Raw genomic sequence first — 26477 nt, 5'->3', positions numbered from 1 at the left:
ACTGGCAACCCCTTGCTTCACAGGCTCATGCTCAGTCCACTGAGCTACACCAGCCAGGGCCATCTTTGCCATTTTTAACTGTCCTAAAAACCAATACTGAACTGGAAGGTAAGTAATTTAGAATTTGCTCATTATCAGATGACAGAGTTAGGGCCTTTTGAAGAAGCAAAGCATACTTGGTTGGCATTAATTTGGGAGGCAGAGGATTGATGTTTATGGTGATATTTAATGCCACTTTCAGTAGGATTAAATTAAAAACGTAAGTGCTATAATGTGTGTAAAACCCTTTTGGAAGGTGGTCAGAATAGTCATCTTTTCATTTCACTAAAATTTGTAGGTTGCCTTAGAGCAGCATTTCCCAGGCTGTTATTTCATTGAACATTCCTAATTCTTAATGCAAAGACGTGTCCTCTGGGGATGAGAAAGGGGTTCTTTACAAAATAATGGCCAAAGTGATGTGCATTTCTTTACTACAGAATTAGTATTCAGAGTTTTTGTACTCATGTGCCTTATGACCCTTGAAAAGAAGACAGTTACGTTATTCAGTGTTTCTCAAACTTATTTGGCCATGGCATCCATCCTGTTTGTGAGAATACCTAATAAGCATTTCATGTTATGACTGGTGTGTAGTGGAGTCCAGTCAGGCAGTTCTGGGGTAGAGTTTATGAATAAAAAAGATGAATCCATTTGTATTGAATGGCTTGACCAATAGTGGGAAAGGACTTTTCTGGGAACTATAAGATATGTCTCTAAAGTAACGTAGACTTAGGGATGAATGTGATTTCAAAGGTCATCTAATTCAATAACAATAGTAATAGTAGCAGGTACCAGTTTTTGAAGCACTTGCTATTATCAGGCACAGTGTTATTGTTTTGCATGCATTTATTAACCACTAGTCTTAATGATTTTATTTTAATATTTCCCATTCATCTGCTTTTCAACATCTCCACTACTACATTTTCCAGTAACTAGGTTACTGCAGTGTCCTGTTTCCCCTGTTATCTGTCTGGAATGCTGCCACCCTCCCACCCTGGGCCTTTCTTCACCTGGTACCCAAAATAATCCTTTTAAAAGGTTCATTCTGACTGTGCTTAAAACTTTGTCCAGCCCCGTTTACTTTTCTAATTTCTAGCCTCTTGCCCCTGGGTTGCTGCCGTACCAAACTGCAGCCCTTCCAGAAATACAGTGCTTCTCTGTCAGGTCCAGGCGTTTGTACATGCAGTTTGCTTATCTATTTAAGTAGGTTCTTATTCTTAGGATCTTATATCTCCTGAAGCCGCCTCTCACCAGCCTGAAATTGAGTTAGGCCATGGGTTAAGTGCTCAGCCTCTCTCATATACTTTGTATTTGCTCCTATTGTAACTCTTTAACAAACAGCACTATGATTGGCTATTTTAATTTTTTTTTTGTTATAATAGACTTCAGTCTTGAGGCTTACAGGGGCTGTGTCTTATTTATTATCCTCAGATCTTAGCACAATGTCTATACATGTAAGTATATATTGAATGTATCAAAGTACCTTATTCCTTACAACCTTTCAAGATGTTTTACAGTTTAGGAAATTGGCCTCAGTGGGTTAAGTAACTAGCCCAAAGTTATTCAGCTAAAAAGAGGTGAGGCAGGATAGAATCTAAATCTGTCTAGTTGGAAAGACTGGGTTTATTTTTTTCCTGCTTCTCCACATGGCTGCTCTTTTTCATCCTGTCTTTACATATTTCTGTCAAGTGTCCCAACAGCCTGTGCTAACAACCCCATCCATAGCTTCCAAGGCAGCTGGTGCCATCTTTGGATAGCTCTGAGAGCTGAAATAGGCCCTTCTAGAATAGTTTTTCATGCTCTGGTCTTAATTTATGCTTTGGAGAATATAACTTATTTTTTGAAAGCAAATAATTCAGAATTTATAATCCACTTAAGGTTTCATTTATTAGTTTATTTTATTCATTCATTTATTGAGCAGCCATTTACTGAATGCCATTACTGGGTTCTTTATCCTAACAAGGTCATTATTCAAAATGAGGATTATCTTTAGACTTCTGTCAGGTTTTTTTGAAAATGTGCCAACCCTTTTCTTTTTTAAACCTTAAGGGTGGATTTGGTTTGGAAAGTAGCTAATAGGTGTTCAGGACCAAGCCAGGTGAAAATGTGGGTCAGAAGTTACAATCTGGCAGCCCTCAATTTTCTTTTACATTTATTTATTCATTCATTCATTCATTTATATTATTGCTCTGTTACAATTGTCCCATTTTCCCCCTGTTGCCCACCTTTGCCTCTTGCCCTGCCCCCCACAGTCAATCCCCACCCTGTTGTCCCTGGGTCATTTATACTTGTTCTTTAACCAGGTCCCGCCCCTTATTTAATTTTTTAAAAATATAAACTAAAATTGAAAATGGGAAGATTTAACAATTTGGCTTCCTTTAAAAAAAAAAAATCCAGCCCTGGCTGGTGTGGCTCAGTGGATTGAGCAGTGGCTTTTGAGCCAAAGGGTCACTGGTTGAATTCCTGTGCCTGGACACATGCCTGGCCTGTGGGCCTGGTCCCCAGTAGGGGGCGTGTGAGAGGCAACCAGTTGATGTATCTTTTGCACATTGATGTTTCTGTCCTTCTCTTTCTCCTTCCCTTCCCCTCTCCTCTCTCCAAAAGTAGATAAATAAAATCTTTTAAAAAACAGATAAAAGTATACTTTATGAAGTTCTGAAAGAGATAATGAAATTAGTGGTATAAGTAATGGGTATAATGGATGTTCTCTGATGCCATTTATAATATTTTAAAATTTAAAATATTGAAATTATTTAATATAGAACTAATTAAAAATTATGGCACACCCATTCAATGGAATATAACTCAGTTATTATAAATGACTATATTTGATGTAGTGAGTTACTGTTATTCACATCAGTTTTTTAAGTGGAAAAAAGTACAAAACATTTGTATAGTATTTTTTAAAGTATTTATTTATTTTTATTTTTGGAGAGAGGGGTAGGGAAGGAGAAAGAGAGGGAGAGGGAGAGAAACATCAATGTGTGGTTGCCTTTCGTGCCTCTTACTGGGGGCCCAACCTGGCCTGCAACCCAGACATGTGCTCTGATCGAACTGGCAACCCTTTGGTTTGCAGGCTGATGCTCAATCCATTGAGCCACACCAGCCAGGGCCTGTGTAGTATTTTCTAATGTTGTAGGGAACTGACAACCTCATATCTAATTTACATAAGGATCTCTAAAAGTATATAACCTAGAATACTAACAACTTGATTCTGGGTGGTTGGATTAAAGGTGTTTATAAAAAAACAAAACAAAACAAAACTTGTCTCCCTAACCCAGTGATTTTCAACCTTTTTCATCTCGTGGTGCACATAAACTAATTACTAAAATTCTTCAGCACCCCCCCCAAATTTTTGTGTGTGTATCTGACCCCCCAAAATAGGCATGATTTTGATAAATTTATAAAATAATAGTAATTACCTACTCTTTTTGCTCCAAGTGTCTTTTTAAAAAAGGATTTCTGACACCAAGAATTAAGCAGTCAGACACAACCTTCTGTGATGTGACCAATAAGATGCAGCTCTATTATATGATCTCTGTATTTATGGTTCAGAACAGGGCATTCACACTGGACAGCTGCTGTTGTGTTGGCTGTTGTCATTTTTAATTTGATAATCTAAGGGAAAAGAGGTCAGTGCCCCCAACTAAATAGTCAGGTATTGCGTGTTTTAAAAATTCTTGCAGCACACAGAAGTAGCTGCCCTAACCTATAACAACATCAATACGAAACAAACTGCTGTATACATCTATCTCATTACATTAGTATACAGTAATATATACAGCATGTTTACTATTCAAATGAATATGGCTTTTGTCCCCATCCCAGGATTTTTAAAAGTTCATTTTTCTCTAGAAATGGTCGTCTTTGGTATTTCCTGGGACCCTTAGATTCACTTATTAAGTGAGAAAGGGTTAGTTAAGGACACCATCAATAGAATGTTCAGGCCACCGAAGAACCCAGTTTCTTTGCTGCTATTTTTGCTTCTGCTGGGATACAGGGTAACCTTTGAGAGCAGGTAATCTGGAGTGTACTGAGCAAGACCTTGTTTGGGGCAGAAATTGCCATGGTGGTTGAGGCTAACTCCTGCCATGACTTTGGTCCTTCAGGCAGTCTTCAGGACGCCAGATCAACATCTGTGCCAGCATCAGCTTTTGTGTGCAGGGTCTGGCTGTTCTATGTGAAGCTCTTAGTGCAGTGCACCAGCATTCCTCCGTGGCCCTTCTCAGTGGGAGCTGAGTAGTAGTCGCCCCTTTAGATGGGGCATGTACTCTCCAGTTTTCCTCAGTTCCTCACCAGTCTCAGTTATTCCATTGACACTGTGGTTAGGGCTGAATTCCATTATATCTCTGTACTGAGCACTGGAGATGTATGTGGATATAAATAAGACAGTCATTGCCCTCAAGAAGCCCTTTTTTGGTAATAGAGACATGGTAAAAAGTAATTATAATATGTGATATGTGCTGTAGTCAAATATATATTTAGATATTAATGGAGCACCCATCACATACCAGGTATTAATACCTAGTGCTTTAAATTATCTTGTTTAGCCTCAGTGCTCTTGTGAGTTGGTGTTATTTTTTCCATTTTCCACATGAAGAAGTAAGCTCGAAAATGGTTAAGTACCTTGGTCAAGGTCATACAGCTAGTAAATAGGCAGCTGTGATTCAAAATCAGTTTTCTAAGAGCATCAGTTCCCACCCTACCTTGTTTGAGAGCATTAAAGCTTGAACCTGTAACCAGAGGCAGTGGTTTTGTCTCCTAGTGATCTGGGTGTTATTTAGGGCAAGAAGATGTACATCTGGTATAGGGGGCTGCTGAGGTCCAGGACCAGGGAGCAATGTGAGTTGGAATCCCAGAGATCCCATGAGGCTCTTAGTCCAGTCTAGAGAAGGGAAAGCTGTAGGAAGCAAATGGATCAGGCTACCAAATGGAAATTCTAGGATAATTTGAGTTCTCTTCCCACTAGTGTCTTGAATTCTACTAAGGTAACTATTGATGAGAGATAGGGGTTGAAGTGTGTTTTGTTTTATTTTGTTTTGTTTTTGCAAACTGCCAAGAACTAATAAAAACTGTGCCAAAGACCTTCACAAAGTATCAAGAGAAATAAATGTTTGATGTAATTTGGTAAATCAAAAGCAGAATTGAAGGGTAGGCTTTTGGAACAATAAGCACACCTCGGCCAGGATTGGTGGTAAAACATGTATTTCTGTCATAAAAACTGAGATTTTTAGTAGCAGCTGGTAGGCCTCCCATACTGCCCTTGATGGCTCAGGAGTTCTTTCTGCAGGGCTGCAGAGTATGCTGGGCATGAGAGAGAGACATTCCCTCATAGTAGTTTTCAGGCCTTAAGTCCTGTCTAAAACAAGGAATTTGAATTGGATAACTTCTAGCACTTTCCTTTCCCCCCCTGTGCTTATTAGTACAATATACTTTACATATGTTATTACCTCATTTAATTCCTACAGTGGTTCTGTGATATAGAAGGGATATTCATATATTATAGATGAGGAAACTGAGGCTCACAGTTGGCCCAATGCCATACAATTACTTAATAAGTAAAGGAACAGAATTTGAAAGTAGCTCTGCTCAACTTCCAAGTGTTGTTTTGCCATAGTGACACTGATTAATAGTCAGTGATGTGAAAATGTCCTTCCTATTCTTCTGCCTCTCATTCCTCAAATGAGCTTCTTTGCTTCTTTGCAGCTGACTTGACCCCCGCTATTTGGGGGGGGTTAAAAGAGGCTCTAGTGTGGATAAGGCACTCAACTGGCCTGTTGGCCTTTTGCCTTCTCTTCCCAGGCTGGTAGCTATTCAGAATCTATGGTCTAAACTTTCAAGAAAACAATTACAATACCTGCAGCAGGGCGCTAACACCCTATTAGCATAACTAAACTCTTGTTTAGATGCCGTAGTGAAGTTGCCACACGATCTTTTAATATTTTAATGTACGCCACTTCTAATGATTTAGTTGTTACTTCAAGTCCTTATACATTACAGATGTGATTTGCTGCTGGCCAAATGCTCCTAATAGTTCACTAATAAAATTTGTAGCAACTTAAAGAGTCTGTTTTTTCAGATGCTTAGCTAGATCCCTAACCAACAGATTAAATTCAACATTAGTGAGATTTCTGATATTATTTATTGTTTTATTTATTTATTCCTCACCTGAGGGCAGTTTTCCATTGCTTTTAGAGGTGGGCAGGGGAAGGAGATAGGAAAGAGAGAGAGAGAGAGAGAAAGAGAAACATCATCTGGTTGCCTCCCTTATGTGCCCTGTCCGGGGGTCATACATATGCTCCTGGACCAGGGATCAAACCTGCAAGTTAGCAATTTGTTCTGACTGGGCATTGAACCCTCAACCCTTCTGTTACGAATTATGCTCCAACCAATTGATCATAGCAGCCAGGGCTGAATTTCTGATTTTTAAACTAATGAAATTGGATGTAATGGCTTATGTTTTCTGTACATATATGTGACACCTAAGAATTTCCTTGATATGTCCTCAGGTGCTCCATGTTTTGGTAAGCAGTGTGGTGCAATGGAAGGAATTCTACTGTAGATGGGACCTGAGGTTGTATCCTACATATATGGCTACAGGCCAGTTGTTTAACTGCTCTGAACCTCACTCTTTTTCACGTGTAAAAGGGAATAGTGAGGATTAGAGGGGTAAAGTACCTAGCTCAGAACCTGGCACTGATTGGTGTTCAGAAATTATTTCATTTCAGCATGGGAAATGAGTAGAATGTGTGTAGAGAAGTTAATAGGTAGAGTGATAGGATAGACTGTGTTGCTTCTGCTTCAGGTCTCTGCCCAATCTCTGAATATGCCTGTAATGAACTGTCATGTGAGGTCAATCGAGGTATTTCTAGAAAAGATCTATTCTACCTGGCAAAGCAGTTGTGTTGTTTAGACCTGGGATACTTAGCTTTAATGGGTGGAAGCAGATCTAATGAGATTGTTAAAGGCCTTAGGTAATAGTGAGATGTTATTGTTTGAAAAAAGAAAAAGAAAAAAAAAGGTATGTTAACCTAAACAGTAGAGCCCAAGGTCCACTAGCAAATCTTGACCAACACTGGTAAACTTCAAGACCCTGATGTCTTCAGTAACCCCATTAACTACAGGTTTCCCTCACCGTCCAAGAGTAGATCACTCCTATGAAACTGGTGAAAGCTGAAATAGTGTAAAGTGAAGAAACAATCACCTTAGGACACATCTTGCTAACAGATGCCCAGGCAACTTGAGATAAAGGACAGGTGCTCATATATACAGTTTAAAGCTGGTTGGTGCTGAGGTGCTGATTGTAGTTCCCAGGGAAGGAGCTTGGTGCTGACATTCTCGCTGTTGGGGGTGCTTGCTGCAAAACAAATGCTGACTGCTATTTTTGCTTTTTTCTTTGTAAAAGAGAAAATTCTGGATTTCTTTTGGTTAGTGACAATGGGTACTAGTAGAGGTCTTTGTAAAAGTGAAGTGGCATAAAGTGAACTTTTGAAAAGCAGGGAATACCTGTATTTACAATACCTCAGATTGAGATGAGCCCTGTTGCTTATTCTTGTGAATGTAGTAGAAAAATGTATCCTCTGTTTCAAACCTCTGTAATATTAAAAGCTAATTAGCAACACTTTGTGACTAAATAAATTGGTTAATCCATCAAATATTAATTTTCAAAATATATTAACAGTATATTTAAACAGTATATTCACTGATATTCTTCTTTGTCATTTTCTCCCCTTTATCCTTATACTTCCCTCTTGGGTTCCTAGTAGACTTTTTGGAAATGCCACTGTTTCTGTCACTAACTTCGTACATTACCCCAGAACTTTCCTATTTAGATTAGATTGTATTTCAAAATAAAGTGATTTGCCCTGGTACTGATATGTGCCTTTAAAATTACCATGGGCATGATGACAGATGCCTTTTTACATATCCTGCAAGCTATTGTAGGGCCATTGATTCCACTCTTACTGTAAAAGGAGCTGTATTTTATTTGGAGCTTTTAGATTACCCCACCCAATTTTCTTTTTTTTTTTTCTTCTGTTAATGCTCAACAGAAACCTGAAGATAGTTAAGTCACAACTTTCTGACCTTGTGCACATTGCTTCTCTGGTTTACTGCCATAGGATACTGTAGCAATATCTTACAGACATCTTTGATGGCCAATCAGAAGCAGTTAAATTACCTTAAATTTTTTAAATAGAACTGTGACAGCCAATAAGAAATCCGTTGGGTGGGAGGTGTAACAACCCTTTCGTGCGATTTTAAAAACAATTCTAAATTTTCAGTACCCTCTGTTTTGGAAGCACATGAGGCCTTGGTGCATCTGCTGTGTGCATTCGCCAGGCATTTCCAAGCCTTAAGTTCCCTGTAATTTGAAGTCTGGCTCTGACCCCTGTTCTGCTTCTCAAGGTAACTTTAAAACAGGAAGTGTACAAAGGAGGTAACTGATGACGTGAACAGCCAATCATGGCTTTCTGTTCTTAGCCGATAAAGCAGCTCAGCCAATGGGACCGCTCCGGAGGCAAGGTTTGGTGTCAAATAGCATGCTAGATTGAATGCCTTTGACTGTTAAAGTGGAAGGAGGCTGTAGGGCTTCATTGGAGCCTCGGAGTTTTTCACTGAGGCAGGGGTCAGCTGAAAGACAAAGAAAAATGGCGAATAGTTTGCTGGGGGGTGGGGGGACAGCTGTTCGGGTTTTCACTGGAGTGGACATTCCAGACTCAGGTTTCTGCATCTCCTGCTGCCTTTTGTTTCCTCCGTCTTTTTTGGGGGGGAGGGATAGGAGTGATTTAAATTCTCCCTGTCCGAGGAGATATAAATAACTACATGTAAAATTAATGCAGTTCCCGGTAAGTTTAATTCTTTGTTTTGTGTTAAAATGGTAGAAACTGTTTAGCTTCAGAGAGTATAGACAAGTTGCACTGTTTCAGAAAATGGCCACTTTACATTCCATGCATACCTTTTGGTGCACCTAGAATACCTTGCTCTGTTTAGATTTTGCATGCCCTTCAACTAGGATTTCTTTTCCTAGTTGAGTGACAAGATCAGGTACATGAAGAAAGGCTAATCATTTTTCAGGGGCACACAGAAGCAAAGCACTTTCTCTTTGCATTGGGTAAACTTAACTGTTTTCCAAATAATTTTCCTTTGTTCAAGTGCACTGAAGCTTTCCTACAGAATAAGCTGAGTTGTTCAAAGAGTTTTTCTGTTTTCATGCACTTGGTTGACATCTGTGTTTTCAGAGGTGGAAGCAACACTATTGCTGTTCTAAATTATGTGTGTTAGAATATGATTTGCACTGATGCAGGTTCTAATGGTGAAGGCCTATATGCCAAATGTGAAATTCTCCCTTAACTTTCTTATTTATCGGTCTGCTTCTAGATTCTCATAAATATCAATTAAGTAACAATCTTTATTTAAAAATGCACATTTTAGCACAAAATTCTGGTTGGAAACATACTTCTCCACTGTATTGGCAGTGACAAGAGCAAATCTTTTTCCCACAAATTTCACACATTGTTTGTCAAGTGTTTATTTGGCTCTTTAAAATGGTGTGAGCAAAATGCTTTTCATTTTCTGTGTGAAATATTTAAGTCCTAACTTACCTGCAGTTTGTGAATAGGGAAGTTAAGAGTATAGGCACCCTGTTTTTTGCCCTTGATATGTGTTTTTTCTCTAATGGCTATGAAGCTAATGCAGGTTGCTGATCAATAACCAGTCAGTTCTTGTGAATAGTGAAATCTTCCATCCCATGTACTGAAGAGCTATAATTCACTTGATTTTAAAAAGCAATTCTTTGTTTTCTTTTTATTTGCAAGCATGGAATGAAGGTCATTGGAATATTTCTGCAGCAGGCTCAGTGTGGAGCAGTGAGCCAGCAGCACTCGGTCTCTGGGTGGGGAGCAGGAGCAGGCCCTGTTAGAGAGAAGTTTGGAGGGCATTGATTTGCCTTTCCCTCGCTTGCCTTTGAGTAAAGGGTTTACCTGAGGGAGGGGATCGAAAGGGGTTTAGAATTTGGACTCTTCGAATTAGAGCAGTCAAAGTTGCTAGGTGCAGGCTTCTGTCGTTGCTCACAAAAGTGACCTTGAAAAACTGCCGAGGAGTTGAAAGATTGAAGGACAAAGTTTGTTTATACAGATTTGGACTGAAAAGCTCTATTTAAGTTGAAAAGAGACTGTACTTCTGATGTCCTAGTTGAGTGCTTAGTAGGAATATGTTATACATTCAAATTAGGAATTTTCAAGCAGTAAGACAATAGGGCTATATTCACTCTCTCCCACTCTTACCCATTCCCTCCCCCAGCAAAAAAATTCTAAATCCTTCTGGTATGATAGCCGAGTGAACTGCCTAACAGATTCCGAATTCCTTGCATGCTACCTTGTCTTCTGTGTAATCTAGAGGGTTCTTATTGGAGAATGGTATTCCAGGAGTTCAAGTAATGTTTGTGAAACTTCTTTTGAGGATTGGAGTACTTATGGTAAGAAAACAGTCATTCTGGGAAGTGATGTCATAAGAGAAAGGAATATGTATTAAGGACTACATTTTAACAGGTAATTATTTAAGTGTATATTTTACAAGTTACTGATTTATGTGTTATCAGTTGCTCTAGGTTTTATATATAATTTAAAAAACAGATACTGCATGGCCCTAATAGGCTCTGGGTGAAGGCGTGGAGCAGGGGAGGCAGAAGGTAAGTGGGGCACAGTATGAGCCTAGGTAAAACTCTTCATATTAAGAACTTTGTGGATTTGGCTTTTTGGAGAAATATCTAGCCATTGTCTCTAGCCTGGACTTAACCTTTTTAGGGTCATGGACTCTGAGATCTGACCTACTGCCTGGAAAATGAACGTAGGCATGCCTGTGCAGAGCCCTGGTGACTAAGATAATTTTCAGTATATATTGAATGGTGTTGATATGACCTCTTCATTTACCCTTTAAGCAGATAAATGTTACCCAGAGAAATGAAAACTCTACTTCCATCAGGAGCAAAGATCTTCTAGAGCCAGCTATAACTTAGACTAGGGGTGGCTCAGTGTGTGCAGGGGGAGGCTTAGATGGGATCTGAGATTTAAGCAGTTATTTACTCTATTTACAGTATCTGAAGCAGCATGGTGCAGTAGCAAAAGCAGGCTATTTAAAGTCAGGAGACTTGTGTTCAGGTTCCCAACAGCTGTCACCAGCTTTGTGAGCTTGGGCAAGTCAGCCATTTAGTGTCAGCTTCCTCACATGTAAAAATGGGCCCTAAAAATAGCACCTTCCTATTTAGTGGTGAGTCTCAGAAGAGATCATGTATGTCAAAGTGCTTTGCAAATTGTGAAGTGCTGCATAATATTAGCTGTTACTAATTCAAACTATTGGGGGGTTAAATGCTTATGAAGATAGGTGTGGCATCAAAGAAAAAAATGCCAGTATTTTAATATGTTTACCAAGGAGTTTGTTTAAACCAGACACATCTCTTTTAAACTGATTGCACATGCCTTCACCTGCATATTCCTGTTTATCCTGATACGACTCTGTGTAATACATACATTGAGACCTTCAAACCTTTCCTTATCAAGATTCCTATGAAATAATTTTAACCCCTTTGGCAAAAATTAGGGTCCTCAGAATAAGATGATAAGGGAATGCTGATTTTTTGGAAACCCTTATTAGATTTAGGAACCTCTCAGGTAAAAAAATTAGAGACTTGTTCCAATATGATTCTGAGATTTGCATTATAATTCAGATTAGTTGTAATAGTTGTAGCTATTTACCAGCAGAGGTTACATTTTTAGTTTATGTACCAAATATTTATGAAGTTAACCGGGAGCCATTTTTTTGTTTGCCTTGTGGTCATATGATCTGTGCGTTTTCAAGCTTGGGAGGCAGTTATAGCTTGCACAGTAGTAGCAAGCAAGTAAATGTTGGGGTGAGGACTTTTAAAAAAAATAATGGTCTTATGTCAAAATGTCATTAGCATAAATTTCACACAGTTGATATCTGCTGTGAGATACACTTCCAAAATAAATGGTGAAAATGCATGGGATTCTGGTTCTCACCGATGTTACGTACCTGCTGTCATCTATTTTTAGGACTTTTTTTTTTTCCTGCTTGAAGCTGGCTGGCTATTTTGTGATCTATTTGATTTCCTGTCCTGTTAAGTCACTTCCTCTCAGGCATGGTCAGACAGCATTGATATCTGCCTGCTCTCTGTGCATTGAAAGAATTGTATTCAGACAGAATAAAGCCTGGCAGGTCGTCATGGACCTCTTCCAATAAAATCCCAGTTCTGCGGACGTGTGTGTTTGAAAACAGCAGTCATGCTTAAAGTGGGCTTTTCGATCCTAAAATAGATGAGGTCTCCCTTTAATGAATCTATATACTTTGGAGAGGCTTGTTACCCAGAAAACATTCTTAAAGCATGAATTAAGTTATTTTGCCTCTCTCTATCCTTGATCATAAATGCATACAGAGTTTGTATATTCTTAAGTTAGATTCATGGAAATCATTTAGGGATCTAGACTAGTTTGCTTCTTGTAAAGTAGAAAAGTTGAGGCCCAGCGAGGTCAGGTGCCCCAATCTTTCAGCCTTTTAACGACTGGCCCGCTTATGTTCAGAGATTCAGCTCCCACTCAGTTCATTCCATGTTTCTTACATTCCTTTAGGTTGTGCTTGCTTTTTATTTTCCATATTTCTCTCTCTTTTGGTACATCTGTACAGGTTTGCTATTTGAACACAGAAAATGGGCCTTGGGAGAGGTTCACAAGTCCCAGTGTTGAGTCTGTTGGTAGAAAGTCTGCTGTGGCAGCAAACTGTCCCTCCCTTTTGGGGTCTGAAGATCTCTTGCCTCAGCCTGTTCAGAAAGCTGAGAATCAGCTGGGAAGCTAATGGTGCCCACCTGGCTGAGGTGTCCCAGCAAGCTGGTTACTTTTATGCATTACAAGGAAGTAAACTAAGGTTTACAAATTCAACAACACCTGCATGCCAGTTCTTTGGTATTGTTTTGTTTTGTTTTGTTTTGTTTGTTTTTGTTAACACACCTCAAGAACAAGCTAATTCCCAAACAAGTTTGGGCCTGGTTCTTCAAGTGAATTGTTAAGCCAACCCGTTTTTAATGAACAAAGATCTCAGGATTATTTCAAGCATTTGACAAGTCTGAAATAGAAGTCATTGTCAGTATACTCCCAAAATAATATTTTAACTCTGCCAGCTTTAATCTTTACCACCAGCAAAGTGGTGTTGTGTTGTCTGCACTTGTGTGTTTGTGGTAGTGTAAACTTGGTTTTTGTTCTTACTTTGTGTATTCTCTGGTAGACTGTAACTACTTGAAATTTCTAAATTTTTGTAGTAGGATTTCTTTTTACTACCTTCATATATTTGAACAAAAGTTAAATTTATTAAAGGAATGAGAGCTTAGATGGTGTAACTTAGTAATATTTAGTCCTGAGTTATACTGTGATGGAAAATCATAGTAGATACACACATGGATGATATCTGCTTCTTCTTTGTATTTCCCAGAAGCTTAGTTTTCTTTTTTAATCTGTTCTTTCTGCTGCCTCAGTTTTGGGCCCAGCTCTTTAAAAGTTGGTCAGATCCTGTTTGTATCACCACCCTTATCTTTCTGTCTCTCCCTTTGGCACATCCCAAAGCCAGACCCCGCTGTTCATTAACTGATGAAGAGTTTTTCTCCATTTAGAGTGTTTACTATAAATTAAATTACAGTTTTGCACCCTACAATGAAAAAGGGCAGTTGAAGGGTAAGAAATGATTGTAAATTCCAGCATAAAGACAGAATGAAAGATTAAAAGAACCTAGTAAATGTTTAACTTTAAGAGTCATAACATAGCTTGTGACCTTGTGTTCCTTAGTTCAAAGGAAGAATGGAGACTAAAATAACCACAGCAAACAGCAGCGTCTATTCACCTGGTTATCTTTTTTTTTTTTTTTTCAAACGTGCTATCATTTTGGTCTGTCTCCATAGTTTCAATTACATAGAAAACTAAAGGGAAGAGCTGCTTGGCTGGAAATATCCAGATAAAATGAATTTTTCCTTTATCTGTATTCTAAGATATATAGTTCTTTAAGAAAATTCTAAAATTGGATACTTTACATTTCCTTTCCCTAATTCACCGTGCATTCATACTTTTATGTGAAAACTTTAAAAATGCATACAATTAAAACTTTAGGATCTAATAATCCGATAGAGGGGACAGATGTTATCTATCAAATACATGAAACTGATGTGGAAAGCACAAACACAGGACACAGACTTTAGAGGAGGGGACATCTTTACTTACAGCTTAGGAACGAAGGGGGCAGTTTAATTGGGTGTCGGACTTGGGGAGTAGGGATAAGGGCATTGCAGGCATGTGGAACAGGAGGAGCAAGGTCATGGTTCAAAAAGTGCAGTGTGGGCTGAAGAGACCAGAAGGTGGGCTAGTCTGTGTAGAGCATATGGAGATGAGTTCAGGACAGGAGGGACTGCAAAAGAAAGAATTGTGGAGATGTAAGTTGTTGGGTCAGGTACTGGAGGGCTTTGACTGCCTAGCTAAGAAATTCGAATTGCCTCTGCTTGCCATTGGTGAGCTGTTGAAGATTTGGGGTAATAAGTTGATACGGCATTATTGGAGCCATGCTTTTGTAAGATTTATTGGTCATCACCTAGAAATGAATAGAATTTTGAGTAGAAGACACTGGAAACAGTGAGCATGCAGTGAGTTCACGTACTAGGTTTACAACTCTTATTGAATTTTTATGAGGATTAAAAGTAATGTAAAGAGCTTAAAATCAGACCTGGCATACAACAAATACTAAGTAAATATTAGCTATTATCATCATTGTCATTTTTATTATTATGTGGAGGTGATGAGGGCCTGAACAAAGTTAATGGTGATGTGAAGAAGATTAGGAGGTGGACACTATTGTTACAGAATTCAGAAGTTGATTAGAATCAAAACATAGAGTCCGGGATAACCCTGAGATTTCTAGCCTGGGTAACTGGAAGAAAGAGAAAAGTTAGCGGGAGCAGATTTGGGGAAAGAAGACAATAGATGCAATTTTGGATATGTGGAGGGTGACTTCTAGCTTCCCAGTTGGAGATGGTCAGCATGCAGGACTGGGACTTAGGAGAATGTCAGAATTGGCAATTTATATTTGAAATTTAAGTCATAGAGTTTATAACCGAACTTGGGGAATGGATGGGAGAGAATCAAGGAAGAGAATGGACAGAAGAGCTAAAAGAACAAAGCTTAATGTTAAAGACGGAAACAAAAAAAAGGTCAGATCCTGAAGCTAAGACAGGTAGGAATGAGCACGGCAGATCCCTCTAGGTCAGTGTTCTCTAAGCTTTCTTAGTTACACACCCCTATTACCTGAGTGTGTAGTTCCCATATATGTGTTAGTGTTCTTTACTCTAGTCATTGGCCATTTTTTTAAATGTTAGTTTAGTTAAAAACCAGAGAATATCTGTAACTTCCCCTGGCCAGGCACACAGAACCAAATAAAGGTGTCACTGTTTGGAATAGAGCAAATTTTCCTCAGGCTGTGTAGAGCACCATGCATGATACTCAGTTTTGTGATAAGTTAAACTGGGGGGCAGGGCATCAATATCAGCCCATAGGTTACATATTCAGAAAGGCAGTATTAACATTTTCCGTGTGTGCCTTGATATGTAAAAGATTAGAAATTCTGTCCTAGAATCTGGTGACATTCACTTGTTCCAAAAATGTACAAATATTTCCTTGAACTGTTATCCAGCTGTTCTTTGAGATTAGTTATATATATGTATATGTGTGTGTGTGTGTATAACCTTAAGCTTTCTTGTTTCAGCTTTAAGGTACACATCTCCATCCAGTGCAGAGATTAGTGTTTTTCCCCCCTAAATTGCTTTGTGTTTAACTTTACTAATGTTAGTTAGCTTTTGAAGTTTCAAATGGCGGCATTCTGCATGAGGTCAATGATAAATATATATATGTAGGAATTTGGCAACATTTGCTTTTAGCAAATAATGTATAGCCACATGATCATGATGGTAACAGTGATGAGCAGTACACACAGTAGATTACCAGGAATAAGATAACCACATCTGTAGAATTTAGCATAATTTTTATTATAAGGCACTTGTATTTAGTTTCTAGACTAGGTATGTAATTATCCTCAGTCTGAAAGTAAAGGCAGTAAGAAACTTTTCACTAGAGAAATAATGGTAAATTTCCAGCCATCTTACCTGGTTATTTATATCCTGAACTTCATGATTATTTCTTTTCTGTAATTAGTAACTGGGCGAATGCTCATGAAGCCACCCTTGAAGGTAGTTAAGCATTGAAACAGTTTGCAATGTTTCTATGAAACAGCACTTTAGAGTTAACGGAGTGACTTTATATTTGTTCTCTCACTTGGTAATTACCTAAGGTAGGTGGGACGCCCATTTTGTGGCTGAGGAAGCAAGGGGCAGAGCCTAGTGACATAAGCCCTGTGCCCTTTGTACTGCACCTTGTCGCTGTGTATGGAAAACAAGCTAAAGCCGTGTCTGTCTGATGGGACTGATTCCTCCTCCCACCTCTCCTTTTTCTGTTCATCTCTGCCCCTAAAAGACACACATTTAAAAAAATTTTTTTCAGAGTTTGCATATAATCTTACATTGTATGACTAATCAGGTTATTGTATAAAAGGATCAAATATATTATTGAATTATATTATTGAATAGTCAAATTGAATTATTTTTCAAAGTTTTTGTCAAACAAGATAGGTGAACTGAGCCACCTTTCTCTTTCAGAACAAAGCATGAGCACTGCCAGTGTGTTGGAAAATTGTCTTCATCAGTCCTGAATTCACTAGAGTCAGATAGGTGCCATATTTTGCCCTGTATAATGTAGTTTTTTGCCCAGGTTTTTGAGGGGAAAATAAGGATGCATATTATACATGGGTATAATAATCCCGTGTATAATGTGCACAAACAGTGGGTGTGCATTGTACACAGCAAAATACAGCAGTCGAAGGACTTTTTCCAGATGGGAGGTTAGAGTTGTGTTAGGTGTTCTCTGGTGTTCCATGGTGTCCCAAGGCTTGGAGAAGCATACTTTGTGGTATGTATTGGGCACCTCCTTGGGTTCTTATCTTGGACCACAGAGATTGGCATTTTTAGATGAATCATGGTGTTCTTAAATAATCAGTTGCTTTATAGTTCTCCCATCCAAGTACTAATCAGACGAGATCGGGCGTGTTCAGGGTGGTATGGCTGTAGACTATAGTTCTTAGCTGTGATTTATACTCCTTGCTTTGGCCCTATGGGAGGTAGTTAGAACAAAGGAATCCACCATGTTCACAATGTAGCAATAACTATAATTTCAGAGGGCTACATACATGTAGCTAGATGATTCCTCCTTAGTGTGTAGCTGTGGAACCATCTCCAATGAGGGTGCTAGGCTAAGGCTATTCCTCTGAACTATAGTGGAAAGATAGTGACTGACTTCCATCACCAGGCCCCCAGAGAGGATGAACTTTGAGCTCTATGTACCAGAACTTTTAATCTCCACTCGTGCTTGTGCTTGGTGACCAGTGTCCCCAAGTCCCAGTTCTTGTGGACAACTGCAATTTTGCCGTGCTTAAAAACCTTGAGCTTTCTACTTTGAAATGTCTGAGAATCTGACATCTTGGCATTTTGGAATACTTATCCCAGGAGGAGGATCAGGAAAACTAAAGAGAAAAGGGTTGGTGGATTTATGTTCCAGTCTGAGAAGATCCACAGTTTTTAGAAGATCTTGAGGTTTTGGTCCTTTACTGAGTTATCAGTTCTTATAGAGAGAGGAGGACATGTAGTGAGAAAGCACGCTACTGAGAACCAGGGCATGCGGGTTTTAGTTCCAGTTCTGGCACGTATTTTGCCCTGTGACCGAAGGCAAGACCCTTGGTCTATCTGGATAAAGTGTTTTTATCTGTTAAATGGGAACATCAGTACCTGTGCTGTTTTTTGCAGTGAAAAACAAATGAGATACTGTACAGAAAGCTACTTTGCAAAGTGTAAAGCATGTACAAATGTAAGAGATTAGCATAACCATCTCAGTTGCTTTGCACTCTTTGAAGTGATCTTTGCACTCTCAGGTCCTGACAGCAGTATACATGGAAGTGGGAGACTTAGTGTTTGGTTGTCTTAGAAGATTTGTTTTATCTCAGGCCTGCTCTCACCCTTTCCCCCCTTTTTTCTTTCTTTGAACAATTAAATCAATGATAAAAGACGCCAAGCAGGGGGCAGAATTCCGTGTGTCTGTGAATCAGCAGAAGAACAGAATCCATACAGCCAAATCAATACAGCCGAGCTCGTCTTGACATTCCTATAACACCATCCAGGTTTTTAATTTAGAATTCTCTGAGCAGGGATGATGATATGCCATCTGGCTTGTGTGTGATGTTTGGTATTTTTCACGACCTTCTGATATATATGTACTGAACCTGGGGATTCTTGCTCTCTGGCTACTAACCTGCTATATGTTTATGATCCTGGGCAAATCACTTAAATTCCTGGAGCCTCTGCCCACCTATAGCAGCACCTTGCAAGGTCTCCAGGGCCAGTGCGTTTTCTTTAATGTAGTTACCCTGTACTTTACCGCCCCCCACTGTTGGCAGCTGAGTATTCATAGGTGCAACTGACTGACCTAGAGACATGCAAATGAGGAAGACAAAATAGGAAAGAAAAAAGAGTGCTAGAGCCTGGAAAGAGACAACAGAGAAATAAAAGAAAGATGCTTATATGATAGGAGATGGTAGTGTTGTTAGCATCTTTTATGATTGCCCCAGAGATGTTGGGAGCGGGGAGCAAGTGGACAAAAAATGATTCTTTGAGTTAGAGACTTTTATTTTAAGTCAGTGATCAAAGCTGAGATCGCTCGTCTCTCTGAACAGTTTGACTAGACATGTACTTTAAAACAGCATAGAAAGTGAGAGTGAACAAGCTATATTCCAAGTCAAGAACAGAATTTTAGAGCAAAAGCTCTGAAATGCAAAAGCATTTCTACTGTTTACTATATCATGACCTTGAGCAAGTAACTTAAAATACCCAATTCTCAGCTTTCTTACCTGTAATATTGGAATAATATTGATTTATCACTGAGCTGAGTAAATGTCAGTTGAGGATAATGTATATGACAAGTAGTTTGTAACTCTAAAGGTCTTAAGGTAGTGTTTTTGAAACATTTTCAGAATCCCACTAATCACACTTCTCACCTCTCCTGAGCATACACAAACACAGGATCCTGCCAGGAGGTGGACGAGAGGTTATTCTCAGGGTTTCTGAATCGCAGAAGGGATCCAGTAAGCAAAATGGCTCTTTGTTTTAGGGTAGCTGTGACCCCGGCTGCTGGCACTGTTTCTGTCCCCAGCTCATGTCGGGATTCTTTCAGGCTGAGGGCCTGAAAAACCAGTTACTCATCATTCTTTCTGCAAGAATTTATTTACTCCTATTAAGTTGGATGGTCAAAGAGATTGACAGATATTTCTGTGGGATAGAGGGTTTGTCCAGTTTACTCCTAATGGAAGCTAAACAGGTGGTACGAGCCATATAACGACGGATTTAGGGCAAACTTCTCAACTTCGGGCACTCGATTTTCCTGTCAGTGAATGGGGACTAACAGTACCTCTGTCATGGAAGGAGTCTATGAAATAAAACACTTAACATTTTTTAGAACTGGGTTCTAAATGTTATCTGACCCTTTTTTGGTAAAGGGCCAGCTGATACTTTCAGCCTGCAGGTCATAAGGTTTCTGGTGTAACACTTCAATTCTGCCTTGTAGTGTGAACGCACCGTAGACAATGTGAAGGAATGAGTGTTGCTGTCTTCGGTAAAACTTAACTTACAAAAGAGGCTTGTGGACCTTTGCTTTAGAATACTTTACTAAAAGATTTGGTCTTTTTCCCCCATCATACAAAATACCAATAGTGTTTTACTGCTGTCGTATGTGCAGGAATGGTTTATGTTGAACATTAATGAAGGACTGAGGAAGAAAGCGTATGAAGTAAGGTGTTTAGACACCGTTTCTTTTCCACAGACAGAGGTTCTAAAATGTTCTGTGCCTTCCCGTCAATTTCATTGCTTATAACCAGTTCTTTCTGTCTGGTATAGGTCTTCATTTATAACTATATTACTGTCTAGGCCCTGTTTAAAAGATTATGTTGTAGATAGCAAACAGAAACGTTTTTGCGTTTTTGAAGGAAAAGTGTTTCTGCTGCCAATTGAAGTGTGTCTTCGTGAGCAGCAGGGAGAGCAATGTGCAGTTAGTTCCAACCCTTAGTCTTTGGGGAGCGTGTGTTTTTCCAGTAGGCAGTTTGAAAAGCTTCGTGCTTGGCCTCTTGGAGCTGGAGACAGACATACCCTCAAACACTAAAGTTGGCATTCATCAGGAAAGGGGTCTCCAGTAAGGCTACATTATTCATTCTTATAGTAGTCGGTGTCATCTGGTATCAAGTTATGTAAGGCAACTTAAGTAGTAAGGTTTCTGGCACTAAACTTAGTGCTTTCTTACTTAAGTGGAAACCTTAGATGAGCTTAAATAAAGACCTCTTTTCTGTCTAGTCACCCTGCCTTCCCTTGTATTATTCATTTATGGCATCCTCAAGTAGTGAAGTGCCACCCTTCCGAATCAGACCACCCCTTAGCATGTGTTCAGTGTATACATCAGTCCGGGAGTAGCTTGGTTGGGTGACTGGCCCAAGGCTGCCAGCAGTGGGCAGGCAGCAGGCCAGTTCACAAACATAGGTCTTTTGATTTCCAGAGTAGTGTTATTTTTCTTTTTCTGAAATTGTCAGTTCGAGGTTGGTTTTATTGTGGAAAGCATATGCCTCCTTAAGGCTTGGAGTGCTTTTTAGCCATGATTAATAATGGCACATGTCCCGGGGTCCATCTGTATACAGACAAGAACCAAATTCTCTACGAGTAGAATTGTGTTGTTTTTGAAATCTCAGTCCTCACATTTAGTTTTCATTTTTCTTTGTAGTTTGGAAGACTATCTAGAATAGCAAGCTCGCCCTGGCTGGTGTAGCTCAGTGTATTGAGCCCAGGCCTGGGAACCAGAGGATCTCAGTTCAGTTCCCAGTCAGGGCACATGCCTGGGTTGCAGGCCAGTTCCCAGCAGGGGACGCACGAGAGGCAACCATACATTGATATTTCTCTCCCTCTCTCCTTCCCTTCCCCTCTAAAAAAAGATAAATAAATGAAAAATCTTTTAAAAAATAAAATAGCAAGCTCAAATTACTTTTAATTCTACCCCGTTTTTTCTTATCCATCTGTTTACTCATATTAATATTCCTTCTTTCTTTTAAACTCTCACTCACCGTTTGAAACACAACATCCCAACAGTAGAATCTAGCTAATTCAGATAAAACTATGACTGACTTAATTCCTGAAGCAGTACTGGAACATAAAATGCATGTGATAGTGCTGCTGATTGGGCCGCTGATAAAAGTCGTGTCGTGTAATGGCAGGAAAACATGATCAAGATGCAAGTCAAAAAGGGAGCGAAGAATATCTGTGCTTTGAGCATAGGGAGGTGCTTGTTGGGGTCTGTTAAGTTGGAGACAAAGGGGTGATTGAGGACACACCCAACCGCCTAAGGGCTGCAAGTTGGAGCGTGGAGGCACTGAGGGGAAAGATGGCACCAATGTTTGGATGTGTTTTTCATTCAGAACTGGGCTAAGAGATATTTGCTTGCATTTGACAATGAGAGCATTATTTTTAGGTAAAACTTCACTGCCAGGGATGAGTCAGCTCTAGTATTTGAATAGAACAGCATTTGTCAAGGATTGGGCTTCATTTTAGGTGAGCTTCCTGTGGTCCTTTTTTCTTGTTTGTTTGTTTTTTTACTTGAGTAGTTGTTGTGATATTAGGGTTTTAAAGTATTATCACCCCAAAACATCTAATTTGGTTTTAGCTAGTTCAGAGAGCTGTACTGTGGGTTTGGGCACATTATAAAGGACTTTTGTAGAGAGAATGAGGTACATGCCAAGAAGTAGGAGAGCTAAAATCTAAAGGTACAAGAGTTTTAGAAATTAGGGAATATGGCCATAAAACCTTATATTTCTCTTTGTATTTTATGACTTCGATACATTCTTTCTATATACGGGCATCACTAAGCGAGGATTTGGCAAGCACATGCTTGGTCAAAAGTAAGTTTGAACGATTTCCAAGAGAATACTAAAAGAGGACCACTCTGTTTCTGTGATATTTTAAAAACTACTTAGGTTTCTTTTTCTTTTTTCAAGAATGGTAAAGACTAATTAGGTATTAGAATGGCAGCTAGATTGGCTGATTGAATCATCTTATTTCCTTCATTATTTTCTCCTTTTCTTGTTAATGGATGGCCAAAGAGGTATTTGCCTTCCTTCTCCTCCTACTTACCTTACTGTCACAAATTTTTCAAACTGCTTATCTATCCTAGTCTCCTTTCTGAGAAGGTTCAGACTTTCAAAATATTTACATTTAGGAATTGTATGCATCCGTGTTTCCTGTCTTCTAGTCTGCCTTACAACGTTCAGGACCGAGTGCATGTTTGTGGGTGTGTGCCCATCCTTCCAGTCATGTGGATTTCTTGTTGTAGTCCTTACTTTGAAGGCCCAGAGAGAACTCATTTATTCTGAGCTTCTCAGCATAGTTTGTACAAGATAACCACTTCCTTTGGTTGTTTGAGCAATCCCAGTACATCTATTTCAGTATAAACTTTCCAGGAGTCCTCTTTCTCAGAAAGGCCATACCCAGCAACTCTCTTGCCCTTTTTTCAGGACTGATTACTTAATTGGACTGCATACTAGATGCTGCAAGGAATCCAGAAGTGAATCGTACTCAGACCCTAGCCACAGGAGCTTATAAACCAGAAAGAGAAATATGATAAGACATACACATAAATAATGATCATACAAGGTAACATGATGAGGGCAGAAAGAGATACAGATCAAGGACTCTAGGTTCACAAGAAGGAGTCATCGCTTCCAGATGGGGGTATTTAGAGAAGACTTGTACAGAGATGGTGGTTGAGTTTAACATCGGAGCAGTAGCCTTTTCATGATGGGCTTTGAGTCTTCCCTTTCTAGCTTTGGAAAAGAAAACTATAAAAACCAAATAAATCACCGTAATAGATACTGGGAGTTGAGATTCCTTGTAGCAACAACATGGAATAGTTCACCTGATCCTTAAGTCAGGGAGTCTTATTCAAGGATTTATAAAGTAATTAATGAACATGAATGTTAAATCTAACATCAATAATGAATTAAATCTGGGCAATTCTATCCTGCATTTTTCATAAGAGTGATTTAAGCAAATGTAGCTTGGCCTTAAGGCAGTTCTGTCCCTGTCAGCTTTACCCCATGATAGAGATAGCAGTTTAAAATGGAATGAAGCGGATCATGGAATATACGTCTTTTTCTTACTATTAAATATATGCCTTCTCTCGCCCGGGCTAGTGTGGCTCAAGTGGATTGAGGACTGGCCTGCGAACCACAAGGTTGCCAGTTCGATTCCTAGTCAGGGCACATGCCTGGGTTGTAGGCTGAGTCCCTGGTGTGGGAGAGGCAACCACACATTGATATTCCTTTCCTTCTCTTTCTCCCTCCCTTCCCCTCTGTTTAAAAATATATATACTCACATACATACCTTCTCTCATCATCCTAGGAGATGAACCTAGCATATTTTCCCTGGGCTGTATATGTTATAAATAGGCTACTTCTGTAGTAAAATAAATTTTGTTACAATTAACATATTAATTATTAAAATAAGTGATGAGATGAAGGCTGCTTTATGTTTTTTCACTTTGGGTGTTTGGTGAGCGAAAGTTGTTTGTGTTTATGATTAGGTTTTATGATTGTAATGTTACATTGTGCTTTTGGTCAGAAAACGTTGAGGACATCAATTTGTTTCCTGAAATCTGTGGCTTGAGGTTTGGTATGATTTTTAAACCCCCACCTAAAGACTGGATCTACCTTAAGGAAAGCCTTTTGAATCAAAGTACTTGTTTATAGTCATAGTTTGTGTCCTTCCGGTAGGTATTAAAAGAATTAGCCACTAATCATCTCTGTGCAAAGGTGTTAGAAAACATGCTCCAAACCTTTTTATCTCTTTCCTCATGATAGGATCTTCCGTCCCTGATGAGAGTATCTTTGAAGCCAGGAATTTATAAAAAGAGGTTTCTGGATGGAGAAATCATAAAAGCTATAATTCTAAATCCAAAGCTTGAATGTAACTCTGTTTGCAAATTCAACCTAATGTAAAGAAGAGTCAGAACTTTCCGAAGAGGGAACAGAATGCCTTACCTACCAGAAGGCCAGTTTCCCAGAACCGGAGAGGGAGGACCTCAGATGTGCTCTGAATGACCACCTAGTGGGGGCATGTGAAGGGCCAGGCAGAGGCTGAAGCAGAGCCATGAGCAGAGGGGTGGGCCTGGGTGGCTCCTAAACATCTATGATGCAGTAAAAGCATAAAGGACATTTTGACTGATGTACTTTTTTCTGTTACTCATTTGTGACTATCTAATGCAGATGGGACTCTCAGGTTAAAAAACTTAACCTTCAAATAATTTTTGAGTTCCAGAAATACTTAACTTCGGTTGTGCACCTACCTGCCACCACACCCACACTCCAATGGTGTGTGGCCTGAGTGTCCATTCACGGTCCCCTCACAGTGACCACCCCTGTGTTTGGGGGCTGATCACATCAAGAAGTTCTCAGCTCGGGTAGTGTGCAATTTAAAAGCAGACTGCACAGACAGTTTTAAAAGTGTTTCTTAAATTGTTTACTTTTATAATGGTTGTGGGAAGAGATCACAGGACAACCAGAAGTTGTTAACAGTTTTCCAAATCTAACGGATGTTTACACTCAAACAAACCCACTCATTATTAGCAAGTATATAAGATATCACACTGGTAATTGTGTGTATTCCTCCTTTGACTGTGACAGTTTGCCTGGCAGATTTTACTAAGATCAGGCCTGTCCACAGATCTATACAATGAAAGTTAGATTCTTATTTGAAGTTTTTAAATAATTATTTTTATTTGTAGAAAGATTTTTTATTTGCCCCATTTTATAAAAGATTAGCGTCTCTCTTCATTGTTGTGACTGCCTTGTAAGACTCTACTAATAAAATAAATAAATAAGCTTCTCTAGATTACTTAGTTGTCAGTACATCTGAGAGAGCAATGTATAGGCTATGTGCATATGGTGAGAAGTGAAAATGTGATGGGAGCTGGGTGGAGGATCTACTTAGTTAGTTAGGACTCAGGATTTTATCTAGTCATCTCCAAATGTGATTCAACACTTCACTTTAATTCCCTCCAGAAACTCCAAGATCATATTACTCCCTAGTACTCAGAGTTCCTGTTGATGTATAGAGCTTCTTGTGGGCCTCCAGCACTAGAAATTGGCTCCAAACCTTTTCCCATTACATCATCACCCACTTATGTCATTACACCAGACTGAAATCTGCTTTGAAGATTGTACTCTTGATTTCTTTCCATTGCTTTTCATTTCATCATTTCCTTAAGAAGGAAAAAAGGGGGGGGGGAGCAGAGACCTCTAGGACAATCCCAGACAAACATTTGAGAGTGAATCAAACATCCTCACAGTTTAAACTTAGATTTATCAACCTTTATACTGGCGTGTATCCTCATGGAGCCTGGAAAGTAATGTATTTGGCCATGTGACACCTGCTTTGGTGCTTTTCTTTCAGCTCTTCAGAATTAGTTCCTAATGATTTACATAGCTCTCCACCAGCATCCTGTTAGTGGCATTGTTAAACCTTTCAGGTAGTTTCTCAGAATAGAAATTCTTAGGACATCACTAAGTGTCTAGTTCTTTGTGTTTGATTAAACTATTTCTTGATTTTAACTATTTGCCAGATAAGCATTTAAGCCATCCAGAGTTTACTTCACCCCCCTGTAAGTCTTTTAAGACATTATAATATTATCTGCAGTTATAGTTGATGTGGGGATCCTAACTGACCTTTCTTTCCCCATCACAAAGCAGTTGACCGAATGTAGGTTCTGACCCCCTTCTTTCTATCCTAAATTTAATTTCCCATTGTTGAAAAGTTGAATGAAGTAGTGAAAACATCTACAAGGAAAGGTATGAATGACCTGTGCAGAAAGTCTGACTATATTGTTATATCTAATGTGTCTCATGTATGTGTTTGTTTTCAGTTGTCAGAATGTCCACAGAAGGAGGATTTGGTGGTACCAGCAGCAGTGATGCCCAGCAAAGCCTGCAGTCCTTCTGGCCTCGTGTCATGGAAGAAATCCGGAACTTAACAGTGGTAAGAAAGAAGGAGAAACTTTTAAAGGGTATAAAGAGCTGTGAGATGAGCGACCAAAACTTAGACTAAAACGTGTTTAATCTCAAGCACATTTATGAAGGCATAATATATTCCTGACCTTCAGGTAGGGAACTGAAAATGCAATTTACCTTAGATAAGTAAGTATCAGTATGGAGTTTTTTTC

At 39.2% G+C, this 26477-nt stretch overlaps 1 protein-coding gene across 6 annotated transcripts in view; it reads left to right on the top strand.

Moving 5' to 3' along the window:
• NFYC (nuclear transcription factor Y subunit gamma) overlaps window positions 1-26477 on the top strand; it is a 67001-nt gene that overhangs the window by 9925 nt on the left and 30599 nt on the right. For 2 of the 6 annotated variants that reach the window (XM_037032672.1, XM_037032674.1), the window contains one exon: window positions 26181-26293. In XM_037032672.1, coding sequence (XP_036888567.1) covers window positions 26189-26293 — 105 coding nt within the window. In that variant the 5' untranslated portion in view covers window positions 26181-26188. Of the gene's footprint in view, window positions 1-8612; window positions 8883-10716; window positions 10724-19206; window positions 19318-20305; window positions 20309-26180; window positions 26294-26477 lie in introns of those variants that run through there. The other 4 variants (XM_037032673.1, XM_037032671.1, XM_037032669.1 and 1 more) reach the window with 4 other exon arrangements.

This window comes from Sturnira hondurensis, unplaced genomic scaffold, assembly GCF_014824575.4.
Source record: "Sturnira hondurensis isolate 20B ecotype Veracruz unplaced genomic scaffold, ASM1482457v3 Scaffold0021490, whole genome shotgun sequence".
NCBI classification, from domain to species: domain Eukaryota; kingdom Metazoa; phylum Chordata; class Mammalia; order Chiroptera; family Phyllostomidae; genus Sturnira; species Sturnira hondurensis.
Note: the sequence above shows the minus strand (reverse complement) of the source record. Positions and strands in the feature narration are given on the sequence as shown.